Source organism: Sinocyclocheilus rhinocerous, unplaced genomic scaffold (genome assembly GCF_001515625.1).
Source record: "Sinocyclocheilus rhinocerous isolate Xijiao unplaced genomic scaffold, SAMN03320098_v1.1 scaffold1715, whole genome shotgun sequence".
NCBI lineage: Eukaryota > Metazoa > Chordata > Actinopteri > Cypriniformes > Cyprinidae > Sinocyclocheilus > Sinocyclocheilus rhinocerous.
In genome coordinates, this window is record NW_015655588.1 from 12,062 (window position 1) to 28,227 (window position 16,166).

Genomic DNA, 16,166 nt, shown 5'->3' on the forward strand with positions numbered 1-16,166 from the left:
ACACACACACACACACACACACACACACACACACACACACACACACACACAAACTCTGGGCTTCATGGAGGTGGGGGTAGCTTGACATCCAAGAGACTATAAGCAAAAATGTTCCAGAAGATTCCACAGAGGATAAAGAGTGTGTAGACACTGAAGAAGATCCAGAATAAGGACTGTTCCTGCAAACGCTGTTCATAGTTCTGAAGAACCACAACGCCAAGGGTGAGGCCCACTGCCACACCCCCCAGATGGGCCACAAAGCTGGGATTAGGGCATGGCGGGAAGGCTGGGGGATAGAATCGAAGCCAGACGGCACGACCAAACTCCACACTCACTGTAGATACAGAAAGCGATGTGAAGGTTTACATATATTACACATTTCATTTAAAAAAGACAGCAAATCTTCAATACAGTAAACTTAAAAGTGCACTAAGTAAATTTTTTGTTTATGTTTTGCTTATGTTTATATTTTTAAGTTTGAACTTATACTGACAGTGGATGCAAAAGGTTTCAGTTATCCGTGTCATTGTAGAAATGTTCTATTCGCAGGTATTTGGTACCTATAATTATTGATAGGCCAAGATGAAGTGAGTAGCATTCAGCTGGTCATCTTATCTAGTAAACCACCTTATGTACAATACAATTGTGGGGAAAATGACTTAATGCAGTTTCATTGATTAGAACAATTCTGCACATACTGTATCATCCTAGTTCTGGAAGAACTGGACTATTATCATGAGTATGCTCTGTTTTGTTTTTGTTCTAGTGTTCATGTTGTTCCCATTTTCCTGCTACTTTTTTATTTGTTCCAATGGCTTCTGTTTTAACTTCACACCTGTTCCACTGATTATTCCCTCTGTGTATTTAAGTTCTTTCTGTTCATTGTTCAGTGCTGTCTGTGATTTTGTGTAGTTTGTGGTGTTGATTTTCCTGGCTAAATGGTTGAGCATATGAACTACAACCCCTGACAACTATTTTAAAATTCTGTTTTTCATGCTGAATTTAAAGTCAAGCATTGCAAAATTATAAAATGGATTTTTGACATTTACATTATATCTACTATTTTTAAAGATTAAAAGTGAAAAGATTAAAAGTTAAAATATTTATGGAATAGTTAATAAAAAAACATATAATGAGGAAATGAGAATGCACAATTAAATATCCAATAAATAAATAAATAAATAAAATAAAAAATCAGCCGATAAGCAATATATATATATATATATATATACATATATACATACTTACACACATTTTGTTAATCCCCCTGAATTACAGTTTCATAAACAAAAAACTATTTTAGCATGAATAACATAAAAAAACAGTTTACATACTGCACACCAGAGCCATTGCCATGCGAAAGAGCTTGAACTGACACTTCATCCCTGACCAGTTCTGTGAAGAGAGGGAGAGAAACATCAAATTAGGAGAAATGAAAAGAAAATTGGTAGTTAAGAGAGAAAACACTTCAGTATTTGTTCGTAGACAGTTCTGGTGTTGTTCCAGGGAATTGGTTTAGGTACCCCATTTTTTCAAGGTTGCTTCAGACTGAGAAGGATACTTTTTCTGGCATTTTCAGTGATGCGGTGACATCTGGCAAAGGGAGCAGCATTAGCACCTGTTATTCTTCAGCTAATTCAAGATTTGGCTTGCTGTTTTGCGGGTTTTATAAATAATAACCGAGTCAAATTTGATTTGACATAATGAAAGATCAGTTTTTGTTGTAGACAGATTATGTGTAATCTGAGTCCATACCATGTAACAGTGTTGACTCTAAAAGTTCTATCTGAAATGCTGAGCAAGTAAAGAAGGGTTTATTATCTGACTGGAGGGAACTGTGGACAGTCCTGGTGATAATATTTAATGACTCTGACCAGGTCAGTACAAAACACCTCCATTCACTTAGAGAGAAGGTCAAAGCTTCGGGCAGCAGCACAGAGGTCTTTGATTGGTCAGTGACAGAGGAGGAGGAGCTACAAACTAGACAATTATTGTATTGTATTATTTTGAAATGTATATATAAGTTACACAATGTACTATATATTGATTCTTTATTGACTGTGATGGTGCAAGAGAAAAAAACAAAATTATGTTTCTGGGGAAAATTAGGCATTGGTTCTGTTCAGGCACTGAAGAAAACAGCAACAAGAAGTGAACAACTAATAAAAGTATAACGTATTTATGCAGTGACCAAAACAAACACAACCTATTATACAGTGCCCTCTACTAATATTGGCACCCTTGGTAAATATGAGCAAAGGCAGCTGTGAAAATAAATCTACATCATTTATCTTTTTGATCTTTCATTCAAAAACTACACAAAATTCTAACCTTTCATTGAAGTAAAACAATGAAAAGTGGGGGGAAACTCACATAATGAAATGAATGTTTTTCTCCAATACAAGTAGGCACCCCAGCAAATTCCCATGAGTAAAATAACTCTGAAGTATATTCCCATTCATATTAATTTATTTTTAGCACACCAGGGTGACTATAGGAGCATGAAATTGCCAAGCCATGACTTCCTGTTCCACAGGATTATAAATAGAAGGACACAAAGGCCAAATTCCCTTAATCATCCATCACAAAGAGTAAAACCAAAGAATACAGTCCTGATGTGCAGAACAAGATTGTTGAGGTTCAGAAATAGAAAGTAGCTAAAGATGTTACAAATCGTGCTTCACGCGGGGGTTAACGACACCAAGCTGCGGCAGACGGAGACACTGAAGAGGGACTTCAGGAGCCTGATCGAGACAGTGTGCCGCACATCGCCCGCGACGACGTTCATCGTGTCAGGACCGCTTCCCACGTATCGACGAGGACACGAAAGGTTCAGTAGACTTTTTGCTTTAAATGAATGCTTATTGTCATGGTGTAAAGAACAGAAACTGCCCTTTGTTAATAATTGGAATCTTTTCTGGGAGCGTCCTAGGCTTTTTCGCGCTGATGGCCTGCACCCCAGCAGAGTCGGAGCGGAACTCATGTCAACACCATATTGAATTGAATTGAAAAACTTGAATTACAAATCTGCCTGGAAGAGGACGTGTGTCTATGTCATCCTAATGCACGGTGAGGAGGCGAGTTTGAGTGGCCAAAGACTCTCCCAGGATCACAGCTGGAGAATCACAGAGATTAGTTGAGTCTTGGGGTCAGAAGGCTTAAAAAAAATCACATAGCCCCTACATCACCACATGTTGTTCAGGAGGGTATCAAGAAAAATCCTCCTCGCTCATCCAAGACACAACTGGAACATCAACAGGACTGGCTTCTATGGTCAGATGAAACTTTAAAAAGAGCTTTTTGGCAGCAAACCCACTAGATGGGTTTGGTGCAAACAGGGATACAAATACCCCATGCCCACGGTTAAATATGCCGCTAGATCTTTAATCAACACAAAAATGTGTTACTGAGCACAAAATGAAGCTTCTGCCATGGCTGTCATAGTTCCCTGACCTGAACCTTATAGAAAATGAGTGGGGTGAACTGAAGAGAAGAAGCACCTACATGGAGCTGGGAATCTGAAGGATCTGGAGTGATTCTGTGTCTCTGATGTCTTTTTAGGTGATCTCCAAACTCATCAGACATTATAGGAGAAAACTCAGAGCTGTTATCTTGGGAAAAAGACGTTACAATAATTGGGTGCCAATAATTGTGGCCACCATGAACTAGAGAATAACATTTATTTCATAATAGGATTTTTTGAATGAAAGATCAAAAGGATAAATGATGCAGATTTATTTTCACAGTCACCTTTGCTCATATTTACCAAGGGTGCCAATATTAGTGGAGGGCACTGTATATATCATATGCATGGCTAAAAGACGAACCTTGCAATCTTTCAGACATTTGATAATCTGTGTCTGAAATAAAGGTGGAAAAAGAGGCCGATGAATCAGGCACATACACGTCAGAGGGTTAATAGCTTGTGACAAGAGACATCAGGCTGAACTTCACACTCATTATTTATCTTGACAGTCTGGGTCATGGGCATCCTGATATTTTTCAAAAGAGATTTTAAACAGGAGCTGAATTAAGATTGAAGTCTATATTCTACACATACAGTACCACTTAGTGTCACCACTGTGATTAATAAATTATTTGATATTTTTAAGCATAATATTGATGCTGAACAATATTAATTCTCTAAATTTTCTATATAGTCATTTCTTGATTACCATGACAACGTTGGCTAGGTGGGCAGAGACCAGAGCGTAGACTCCGCCTGATGAACCGACCACAGGTGCTGTCATGTCAGCCACTGACACAGCCAATGAACCTGCAGGAAGACAATGCAGACAAGAGTCACCATGACACAAACATGTTCAGGCATCACTAATATTTTCACTTTCTTTTAAAGTGGAATCAAAATCATATGAAACAAAAACCATTGTTAACCACTGACCAAATGACATTTGAACTAATGATGGCAAATGAGATTTAAAAGCCGGCAAATGGAAAGAGTATCAATGAACAATGACTTAAAAGCTATCGTAAATTCATTAGACATTCTGCCTAAAATCTCCTTTTGTGTTTCCCAGAAGAAAGAAAATAATGGGGATGGAATGGGTGTGAAAACTACAAAATTGTAATAAAATTGTAATTATTCCTTAATGTGGGTGTTTTAAATAAAATCAGAACAAACTGAAACCCAATTTACTGTATCAAGGCATCCCTGTGAAGATTTTATTCATAACACATGACTCTTGAGACTTTATGATAGAAATTTAAATAGAACATATTTTAAAAATATATATTTATTATAATTTCTTATTTATTATGTACAATTATTAATTTAAAAATGCAGGTTGCACAATGTACCATATGTTTATTCTGTTTCAAGTGTGTAATGCATTTACATTAACATTTAGTCATTTAGCAGACGCTTTTATCCAAAGCGACTTACAAATGAGGACAATAAAAGCAGTCAAAACTAACAAAAACAAGTGTAAAAAGTATGACGTCTGTATGTGGAGACATGCAACCTCTAATTACTATATCAAGTTTCTCTAGGCAGAGAATGGCAGTTCCTTGTAAAGGTGTAATTATGTACATCCACATTCACACAGAGTGAATACACATACCACATCCATGAGCTAATAAAGGAATTTAATTGTGCAGAAGAACCATCAGATTTTAAAAGTATAGTTCACTAAAAAATGAAAATTATGTCATCATTTACTCACCCTCATGTGAGTAACTCAATAATGTAACAACATATTTACGATTGGGGAGAAGCTAATGTAATAAATGTAATAATGTAAGAATAAAAAAAATATATATAATGACCATTAATCTGAATATTCGGGACACGCTCCCCTCATGGTTTTTACATACTGCACTTCTGTTGCAGAAATATATTGTATTTTAGGCTTCAAAGCTGTTAATATTTGTATTTATTTATTTATTGGTTGATTGATGAAATGAATAAATATATAAAGATATCAATATCAGATATTGCATTCTTTACACTTAGTTAGCTTGGTTCAGTCTTTTCTCTTTGTAAAAACAGACGGTATTTATACAACAATATCCGTCCTTTCATTTGTGAAGCTTTTTCTCTGAAATGCCACTCAGTTTAGGCATAAGATCAGACCAGGTAAGTCCTCTGGCTTTGTAATTCAAAAAGGTTTTTGACAAAGTAGTGCAGTATAAAATTGGTCAACTTTACATAACTAGACTGGTTTATATATGCTACAAGCTCTACAAACAGCATTAAGCATTTCAACTTCTAACTTGCGCTTTTTCCAAAATATTCCAAAAATGTATGACTAATTTCCCAGCTCTGGGTCTGGGCTGCAGTAAAGTGAGGGCTGGGGTTAAACTCCCCCCTCATGACATCTGCTGCTGATTCTCCAGGAGTACACACACACACACACACACAAACACACACACACACACACTCACATTAGCTGCTAATGTCATCAGGGAGAATGAAATGATATTTCCACTTCAAATAAAACCCTACAGCTGATGGAAAATGCAGGTGGACTTGGCCCAGTCTGTTGTGATTGGTCTACCGCAAACAGTGGATGTCGGAAACTAAACTCCCATATAGAATGCCAGCTCAGAAGGCTTCCACAGCAGTTTTATACATATTGATGTAAACAAATGTTGCTCCACATTTTATCACTACTCAAAGTAGTAAGAACGACAGACAGTCTGCATTAATTAACACAATTTTAGGTAATAGTGGGCCCACATTATTTCAAGACAATAATTTGAGTTAGCAGAATGTTACAGCTGTGCACTGGATGTACACATATAAAAAAACTACATATTTTGAATACTTGGTAGAAAATATGTACATAAATGATTAATCATACTTACAGGTTGTGACTCAGAGGCACAAGATGGTACACTGTAAAATCCAATAGTTTACCTTACTTAGATTTAATTAGTTATCTTTACTTAGTTGTTATACTTACTAGGTTTTATTAAGTTACAGCTACTTTCAAGGCAAATAAAACAATTTACTTACTGTTTTGAGTGACACTTACTTAAAATATTCAAGTAGCCACAAAGGAACCAGTGACATTAATAAACCAGTGAGAGGCAGCTGTGCACTAATGTGTTGCTAATGTGCAACATAACAACAGAAGAAGAAGAAAAGAAAAATAGTCTTAATAGACTTTTCACCCATTTTCTCCATGTCTGCAGTTATCTTTCACTAGTTGCATTCACTCATTTCCCAAAGTTACCTTGAATATTGAATTTTCAATGCAACTGAAATATTTGAGAGAACATCACATAAGCTAACGTCATAAATTAATGTTGATTTTCCTAAAATGTGTTTTTTTAACTCACCATTAAAGTGATTAGCGTTCCCTTTGGTTGGACACTTGGAACTTCGTTTATGTTACTATAATTGTCTTCCTGTTAATGCAGCAATACATCATGAAGTCAGAGTAATTTGATTTCAAGGGGAAAAAAAGGTAATAAATACATTGCTTTTAAAAGGTGATCTATCTTTTAATTAAAGCATTAGTGTATTTTATTTTGTGTTTATTAATGAACTTTTTCAAATTTCATTTTTCATAAATACCTTGAGATGCTTTTAATTGGGTGTATATAATTCTTAACAAATAAAGGGGGTACTGCTTTATCTTTAGTGAATAAGCATTTTGCAAATCCAATGTTGACCTCAGCAAGATTTGAGAAGCAGTCATCAGTAAAATGATGGGAACACAACAAAAGGTTGGAGTTATACTGCTGTGGTGTGAATGTAAAAATTTATTTTAACCACTGACCCTTCACATCCTCATCCTTTGGGAATACATGCAAAGTGTTTTTTTTCTTCCACAGTGCTGAAAACAGCATCTTCTAGATATGGCGACAACACAAACCAAACTCTTCCAGGCCACGACTACAGTTTTTGAAGGCGGGTCAAAGTACACGTTGTTCACAGGCAGCCAATGAAGACAATAGGTGGAAATTATGCAAATTTGTAACCAATGTGTTTTTTGTTTTTTTTTGTAACCTATGTAACATATCCTGTATTTGCAGGAAGTAAGGCTGGGATTACTTGTGACATGTTTTAGGCAGTTCAGAATTGGTGCTTCTCAGCACATAGAGACTCTTTCACCTAGATATCACACTATAGAGATTGTGTCTGTTCCCCGAACTAGAAAATACAAAAAACGTCCAAACCAAATTAAGAGTAACAATTTAATTGATGTTCAACAAATAAAAAACAATGATAAATATCAGGTCCCTTTCTATGAAAGCACTTTTTGTAAATGATATGATCACTGATCATAAACTAGATATGCTCTGTTTGACAGAAACCTGGCTAAAACCTGATGATTACATTATTTTAAATGAGTCTACCCCCCAAGATTACTGTTATAAACATGAGCCACGTCCAAAAGGTAAAGGGGGAGGTGTTGCTTCAATTTATAACAATGTTTTCAGTATTTCTCAGAAGGCGGGCTTCAAGTATAACTCGTTTGAAGTAATGGTGCTTCATATAACATTATCCAGAGAAACAAGTGTTAATGATAAATCCCCTGTGATGTTTGTACTGGCTACTGTATACAGGCCACCAGGGCACCATACAGACTTTATTAAAGAATGTGCTGATTTTATAGATTTTATATCGCTGGCTGCAGATAAAGTTTTAATTGTTGGTGATTTTAATATCCATGTTGATAATGAAAATAATGAAAAGGGATCAGCATTCATAGACATTCTGAACTCTATTGGGGTTAGACAACATGTCTCAGGACCTACTCATTGTCGAAATCATACTCTAGATTTAATACTGTCACATGGAATTGATGTTGATGGTGTTGAAATTATGCAGCCAAGCGATGATATCTCAGATCATTATTTAGTCTTGTGCAAACTTCATATAGCTAAAACTGTAAATTCTAATCCTTGTTACAAGTATGGTAGAACCATCACTTCTACCACAAAAGACTGCTTTGTAAGTAATCTTCATGATTTATCCCAATTCCTTAGCATTTCCAAAACCTCAGAACAACTTGATGATGTAACAGAAACTATGGACTCTCTCTTTTCTAGCATTTTAAATACAGTTGCTCCTTTACGCTTAAGGAAGATTAAGGAAAACAGTCTGACACCGTGGTATAATGAGCACACTCGCACCCTAAAGAGAGCAGCCCGGAAAATGGAGCGCAGCTGGAGGAAAACAAAACTAGAGGTATTTCGTATTGCTTGGCGGGAAAGTAACCTATCCTACAGAAAAGCATTAAAAACTGCTAGATCTGATTACTTTTCTTCTCTTTTAGAAGAAAACAAACATAACCCCAAGTATTTATTCAATACAGTGGCTAAACTAACGAAAAATAAAGCATCAACAGGTGTTGACATTTCCCAACAGCACAGCAGTAATGACTTTATGAACTACTTTACTTCTAAGATCGATACTATTAGAGATAAAATTGTAACCATGCAGACGTCAGCTATAGTATCACATCAGATAGCTTGCTATAGATCGCCTGAGGAACAATTCCACTCATTCTCTACTATAGGAGAGGAAGAATTGTATAAACTTGTTAAATCATCTAAACCAACAACATGTATGTTAGACCCTATTCCATCTAAGCTCCTAAAAGAGGTGCTTCCAGAAGTCATAGATCCTCTTCTGACTATTATTAATTCATCATTGTCATTAGGATATGTCCCAAAAACCTTCAAACTGGCTGTTATTAAGCCTCTCATCAAAAAACCACAACTTGACCCCAAAGAACTAGTTAATTACAGACCGATCTCGAATCTCCCTTTTCTGTCCAAAATACTAGAAAAGGTAGTATCCTCACAATTATATTCCTTCTTAGAGAAAAAATGGTATCTGTGAGGATTTCCAGTCAGGATTTAGACCGTATCATAGTACCGAGACTGCTCTCATTAGAGTTACAAATGACCTGCTCTTATCATCTGATTGTGGTTGTATCTCTCTATTAGTGCTATTGGATCTTAGCGCTGCGTTTGACACTATTGACCACAACATTCTTTTGCATAGACTAGAAAACTTTGTTGGCATTAATGGAAGTGCATTAGCATGGTTCAAATCGTACTTATCTGACCGCCATCAATTCGTAGCAGTGAATGAAGAGGTATCATATCGATCACAAGTGCAGTATGGAGTACCTCAAGGCTCAGTACTAGGGCCATTACTCTTCACGCTTTACATGTTACCCTTAGGAGATATTATCAGGAAACACGGTGTTAGCTTTCACTGTTATGCTGATGATACTCAGCTCTATATTTCTTCACAGCCCGGCGAAACATACCAATTTGAAAAACTAGCGGAATGCATAGTCGATATAAAAAAAACTGGATTTTAATGTTCTATAAAATAGACAGCAACGATATAAAAGTAATGTGAGTTATAATGTTAATATGTTGAATGTTTTATACTCGGTCATTGGCGTTCGCGATCGTCTGATGTGTAAACGTATCAAGTAAGCTGTAAATAAGTGATGCATCGACAGACATATACGCGCGTCCTTTCTTATCAGTGATGCAATTTATTTATCAGCTATGCATCTTCTGGTAATTGCTAACAACTGTTTCAGTTTTCGTTTAGGACTGTGTCTGCATCACTGGCATAATTGCACAAGAAAGGCACATGTGTCGTTCAGTTTTGAGTTCGCTGGAAAATCATACTGAGTAAGTGCACAGTATAGTAATTGTACTTTTATTATGCCTAGACTATATGGTAATATTATTTGTGGTTGATAGTGTTAAAATGTAGTTTCTTTGTTATTGGCATTCTGTTTTCTCATGAAGTATGCATACTATACTAAGGTACTGTGGGGAAAAAATGCTTACAATTGTTTATAAAATTATTTTAGGACCGAATACACCACTCTTGCCTTCACCTGCATCTCTCAGAGGAAGCGGGCGCTCGTTCAGTTTTCAACTCCATTCAGAATCTTAGAGTAAGTGTGCATTCACTATTTTACAGATGTTACTTTCATTTGATTTATTTGCTGTATGGTAAACTATGTTTGCTATGTGGTAATTGTGTTCTTTGTTTCGATAAATTAGTACTAGTATCAGTGAACATCATAATAATGTTAATAATGTAGTTTGTGTAAACAGCATGCTTGCTTTTTTATTTCAGATGTGAGAATAACAGTGTAAAAGAACCTGTTGCAAAGAGAGCCAAAGCAAAGCAGCCCACTTGGTCATGGAAATGGGGATTCCTGCCTGCACAAGAACCTGGACCACAGCTAAGACCATGTGATGCACACACTCCCATGAGTTATTTTATGTGATAGTTATATATATTCTAAATAAACTACAAACACAAAATATATACATTTATTTTTTCCTCACATTCTTTCTTGTAGCAATTCCCTCTCAGTCACACACCTGACAGCTCATTATGCAGCTCATTATGCGGGCCTTTGTCTTCTCAGGTGTGAATCACAGCATTATCCATGACCATTCACGCCCCCTCGCATATACCTTTTCTACATAAAAAGTGTCTTAGAAAATTTAAATCAATATATTGTTTTCTGTGAATGAGTGAGTAAGATGATTTTCACATAATTTTGAAGCAAAAACTCTAGACTTCAAGATCAGTTCTCAAAAGTCTTGTGATCAAATGTTCTGTATGTGTTTTATGGCCTTATTTCAGTGACTTTAAAATTGTAGTTTTTCACTAAGCACGCATAAACGTTGTTTTCTCAAAAACACAATCACGTACATACATGCTGCTCACATATTATTGTAGCCCAGTTTGTGCTGATTACGGTGTTATTAAACTTTAGACATTCAAATGTTTGTAAGCAACTGAAAAAAGCACAAATGTCAGGGCATGTCAAAACTTTTCCAGGCCCCAAAACACCCTCGGACCCCAGAGGGTTAAAAGCGCTATATAAATAAAGGTGACTTGACTTGACTTGCTTATTTTGGGGGACAATACATTTTTGTTTTGATCTTTGAAACTTTTCAGACTTTAACATTCACAAACAGCTATTTTACACTATACATGAAAGCTAATATTGGAAAATGCATAATAGGAGAACTGTAAGGAGTTTGCACTAAAAAAAAAACCATCTTCTCATCACAAACAGAAAACCTTAAAATATATGCTGAGTTTGACTCACCTGCCAGTACGCCACACACATACACCAGGCCTATTCTCAAAGCTCCGTGGACCATCTCTAATGGCACACCCACCAAAAGCTGCATGGCCATGTTTAGACCCAGGTGTTCAATTCTGAAACATATAAATCAACCATTAGCACAATTACAGATGTGTCTGAGGAAGGGGTTAATACTTTTCCCCCCATTATATTACAGTGTCTGTATATTTAGTTATTTCAGTATTAGCTTGATTTTTACAATTTGTTATACTCCCATTAAAATCTCAGCAATCCATTTCTCACATTGAGCTTCTGTTTACCATATTTGATGTGCTCTACATATGTGCACTCATCAATGTTTATACGTGAATAAAAGCCTTAATTAAATCTGTTTATCATATAAAGTAATCATGTCTTTTCAGAAGACTTGGATTAAATTGCTCTATTCATTTGGATTACTTTCATCATATCTCCATGTAGTTTTTGAAGGTTGTGTGGACTTTTAATTTTTTCCACCTGCCCTTATCAACCTCCAGATGTCAGTGGTGAAATCAAGAATATCTGGTAATTTAAACAGTCTATGGGTAACTTTAAATGACGCTATTAGGTTTAATTAGCAGAGAACAGTTTTTCTAATACATTTTTGTGTCTTTACAAGCTCTTGTTTCAATAAACCTTAATTTATGGAAGAACTGAAAATGCTGTTGCGGTGATCTTGCATAAAAGTTTCAAATTCTTGTCAGAATAGAGTAATGTGTCAGAGATGAGGCCTGGTAGTGGGTGTGCTCTGACACACGAGTGACCTGATTCAGGCATGAGTCATTTCCCAATTCCACCCCTATTCCAATTTGTTTAGCCCAGCTTTTTTCTAAAGCCCTGATCACTTCACCAACTGCTCTAATTCTCTGACTTTCAGCACTGCACATGGAAGACTGTTACACTTTATGTCCTTCACATCTACAACAGCGTACATGACTTTGGCACTTAAAAGTGACATATCTGGTGACAGAGAAACACTTAATTACAGGTAATGTTCCTCATGTCACATACTTGGCTCTCCTCAACATTGCCAAATAGAAATCAATCTGGACCCAGATCTAAAACAATAAGAAGCAGGACAAGGTCAGAATAATTATCCTCATAGAACAAGAACCAGAAATTCATTAAGCTTCAGATAACTGGGGCATGTAACTTAAGTCATGGTGTACGATGATCATACAGAGCCAAAAGAAAGAATCACTGACAAACAACTTATTCAGGATGCTGATGAAGACAAAAGAAACAAAGAAATGAAACTGGAGAGCCTTTAATAAAATGTCTGAACCGAAAGTGAACATCTCTGAATGTATTAGCCAATCTTTAGTATAAGCACAATCCATCTTATACAACAAGAGACAGTTCATGTCCCCAGAAACAGAATATAAACGTAACTGAATTACTTATCAGGACAATTTGCATGAATGATTTTAAATTATGAATAGGGGTCTGATCTGAAATTGATCTCTGCTTCAACAAAATCCACAGTTTCCAGAATAAAAGATAATTAAATCACAGCCATGAAAAGATTGAAATAAAAGGGACAATTGTAATTGATAAAGCAAGAACACATTTCACTCACACATTTAAGACACAGTTAAGAAAAAAAAGTATGTCTACATACAATCACATACAAATGATACTGTACTGTACACACGCACTATACTGTATACTGTACTGTACTTTAATAAATAAGTGTGACAGATAATTCTGCTGTGGCTTTGTTTAGAACTATTTTTGTTAGCTGAGCAAAAAAGAACTGGCAACATTGTGTCTCGGTATTAACTTCTTGTTTATTGAACTGATCGTAATCATGCTGTTGTTCTGAATATGACCACATGAGATCAGAGCAACAACACTCTTGCTTTGCTCCTCCAGTAAACACAAATTCGCCACTCATAAAAAAGATTGAAATATCATTTTGCGAAAGAAAGTACATTTAGAAAGTGTAAAGATGTGAAAAGATGTGTAAAGTATAGTTTATAGTTTAAATATTAAAATACATTTTCTAAGGAATTGCATTAACATGTGGATTAAAAATTGTCCCAGCAATCTGTTGTGTGGTGAGATTTATTAAAGGAATCTCAAAACTTTCAAGGACAGGACAACACACATACTCATTTTATTCTGGCATTGTCCTTTAAAATGGCCTTTATCCACCAGATTACAAGCAGAATAATACGAAGGGCAAAATATAAAGGTTAGTGGACAATGCAAATAGAACGTTTCTTTTTCTGCTCCAAACAAAATTATATTTGATACAACTGATGATCATCTGAGACCATGTGGATGATATCATGTGGTCTTTAATGCTGCAATGCTGTGACACCATCTCAGAATGAGTCATGTTCTACCCACTGCTGCTGATGAAACCAGGTTAGAGAGTGACTTTTGAAAACGCCTGTGTGTTCTACTATTGGGATTCTGTTGGTGCAGCAGACAGAGCGGATCACTAGCTTGAGTTAATTGGGAGATTACTCTGTAGATGAGTGTAATATAAAACATTAAACCCCACAGATCACAGCACTTCAGGCACATCACAGGGGCTCAAGCCCTCTATCAACCGGGGACACAGGCCTTCAATCCTCCATGTCAGAAAAAAAGCTTTTTTAAATGTGGTTTTATCACTTTGTGTGCCTGAAAATGTTGCATTGAGGGTGTACACATTTTAAAACGCCAGAAAAGAAACAGCTAATCAAAGCAGTATCTAAAACTGGCAGTGTCTAAAAGCAGCAGTGAGCCACATTTTGAGGCTGCAATACTTTTGGATGATTTGAGATACACATAACTCTTTAAATTACAACAGAGAAAAAGAAAATGTATTTGTTATGCGCCATGAAAGCCTGATATGCACCTGAGAAAGGGTTTATTCCTGCTTATTTACATCTCTTCAGATTTGTCAACTGTAGCATTGAGCTGTCAAATATTTTTGTGTAATGACCACTAAACTGTAACATACCAGTGGTTTGATGTATCTCATATCACTTAGCAGTCTCTTTCTCTTTTCATACCATTTTTTACAGTATCCCAAAAGCATTAACTAGAAAATGTAGTAAATATTAGGCTTGGACGACTCTAATATTTATTTTAATACATATATGGTACAGTAAGCATATCAAATTTGATAGATGGCTATAAGCTGGTTTTAGTGATAGATGATAGATGATAGAATTTGATAGATGGTCTGTTGCTGGTTTTAGTGGCTATTCAGGCAGGTTTGAGTTTAATTCTGCTTTTTTTCATTTTCAAGAAGGTGGATGGTTTTAGGTGGTGTTCATGGTAACTTATGCTACATGCAACGACTAACATGCTCTGGAACATGTTTTAATTGTGGGCAGAAGATCATAAGATACATGATGATTACTGTATTTTGGCTAGCTAGTAGGCAGAAAAGTTACTTAGATTTCAGTTCAATACTAATATATAAATTCATATTTTAATATTGTTGCCAGCAGTGTTAATTTTGACAGCAAATTTTGATTGAGTTTTAGTCATAGTCTTTTGACTAAAATGCCATTTAGTTTTAGTCATATTTTAGTCATCTGAATTGTTTTTAGTTTTAGTCTAGTTTTAGTCGACTAAATCTACAGTAAATTTAGTCGGCTAAAATCTAATGGGTTTAGTTACAGTGCATTTATTTGAGTATTTCTCTAAAATTTCCAAACTCATTATATAGGTTTGGTATTAAGGTTTTATCATGATAGACACCGATTTAACTGCGGTGACACACAACATACCTTTATGTTAAAATTAAATAAAACCACTTATAAAGAACAAGAACATGGCCTTCTTTTTAATGAAATGCCAATGGTTATATAGGCTAATTGCATTCTTTATAGCAACCTGTTTACCATATTCTTCATTCTTTCAAGCAGACATATTTATTTCTATAAATAAATTTAGAATAATCTTTACGGCGTTTACGTGAATACTCGTAAAAATGGACAATTTGGCATCATTTTGTGTGTAATTCTCTGTTCATGCGACGCAAAAGAGTACTCGCGTGCTGTGAGACGCACTTTCTGTGTGTATATGATTCAGTGTCTGCGCTCAGAAAACCGGACCGAATTGAGTTCTCTCTTGCGTCGTCAGATTTATCCATATGTCTGCTCTTCTCTTACTCCCACATATTGACATTTTTGAACGTTTTATGCGACGTGCAGCAAGTGTATGTTAGCTTATCTCCCGCCGGTTCATATGTACGCATCTAACCTCCAAACCACGCAGCAGATTCGTTCTGAATAAATCCCTTCCCTTTTTATTAGATGTCAATAGATGTATATCATAGTTATTGTCATTCAAAAAGAGTTTTAGTTCGTTATCGTCGTTATCGTCGGTAAAAAAAATGTCCTTGACGAAAATTATTCGTCAACGAAATTAACACTGCAACTGCAGTCACCCAGATCCAGTCTGTATCCAGACCAGATGGTGGATCAGCACCTAGAGAGGACCTCTACAGCCCTGAAAGACAGCGGAGACCAGGACAACTAGATGAGCCCCAGACACAGATCCCCTGTAAAGACCTTGTCTCAGACGACCACCGGGACAAGACCACAGGAACCAGATGAT

At 36.0% G+C, this 16,166-nt stretch overlaps 1 protein-coding gene and 1 long non-coding RNA gene across 3 annotated transcripts in view; one reads left to right on the top strand and one right to left on the bottom strand.

Annotated features, from left to right (window-relative positions):
- Window positions 1–62: 62 nt before the first annotated feature.
- LOC107718708 (rhomboid-related protein 3-like) overlaps window positions 63–16,166 on the bottom strand; it is a 35,447-nt gene continuing 19,343 nt past the window's right edge. For both annotated transcript variants that reach the window (XM_016525906.1, XM_016525905.1), the window contains exons 5-8: window positions 11,583–11,695; window positions 4,176–4,276; window positions 1,335–1,395; window positions 63–334 (exon numbers count right to left, since the gene is read on the bottom strand). In XM_016525906.1, coding sequence (XP_016381392.1) covers window positions 63–334; window positions 1,335–1,395; window positions 4,176–4,276; window positions 11,583–11,695 — 547 coding nt within the window. The remainder of the gene's footprint in view (window positions 335–1,334; window positions 1,396–4,175; window positions 4,277–11,582; window positions 11,696–16,166) is intronic.
- On the top strand, window positions 10,113–10,918 carry LOC107718710 (uncharacterized). The gene is made up of 4 exons (XR_001637442.1): window positions 10,113–10,134; window positions 10,320–10,406; window positions 10,592–10,710; window positions 10,821–10,918. It is a non-coding gene; the product is annotated as an uncharacterized LOC107718710 (long non-coding RNA).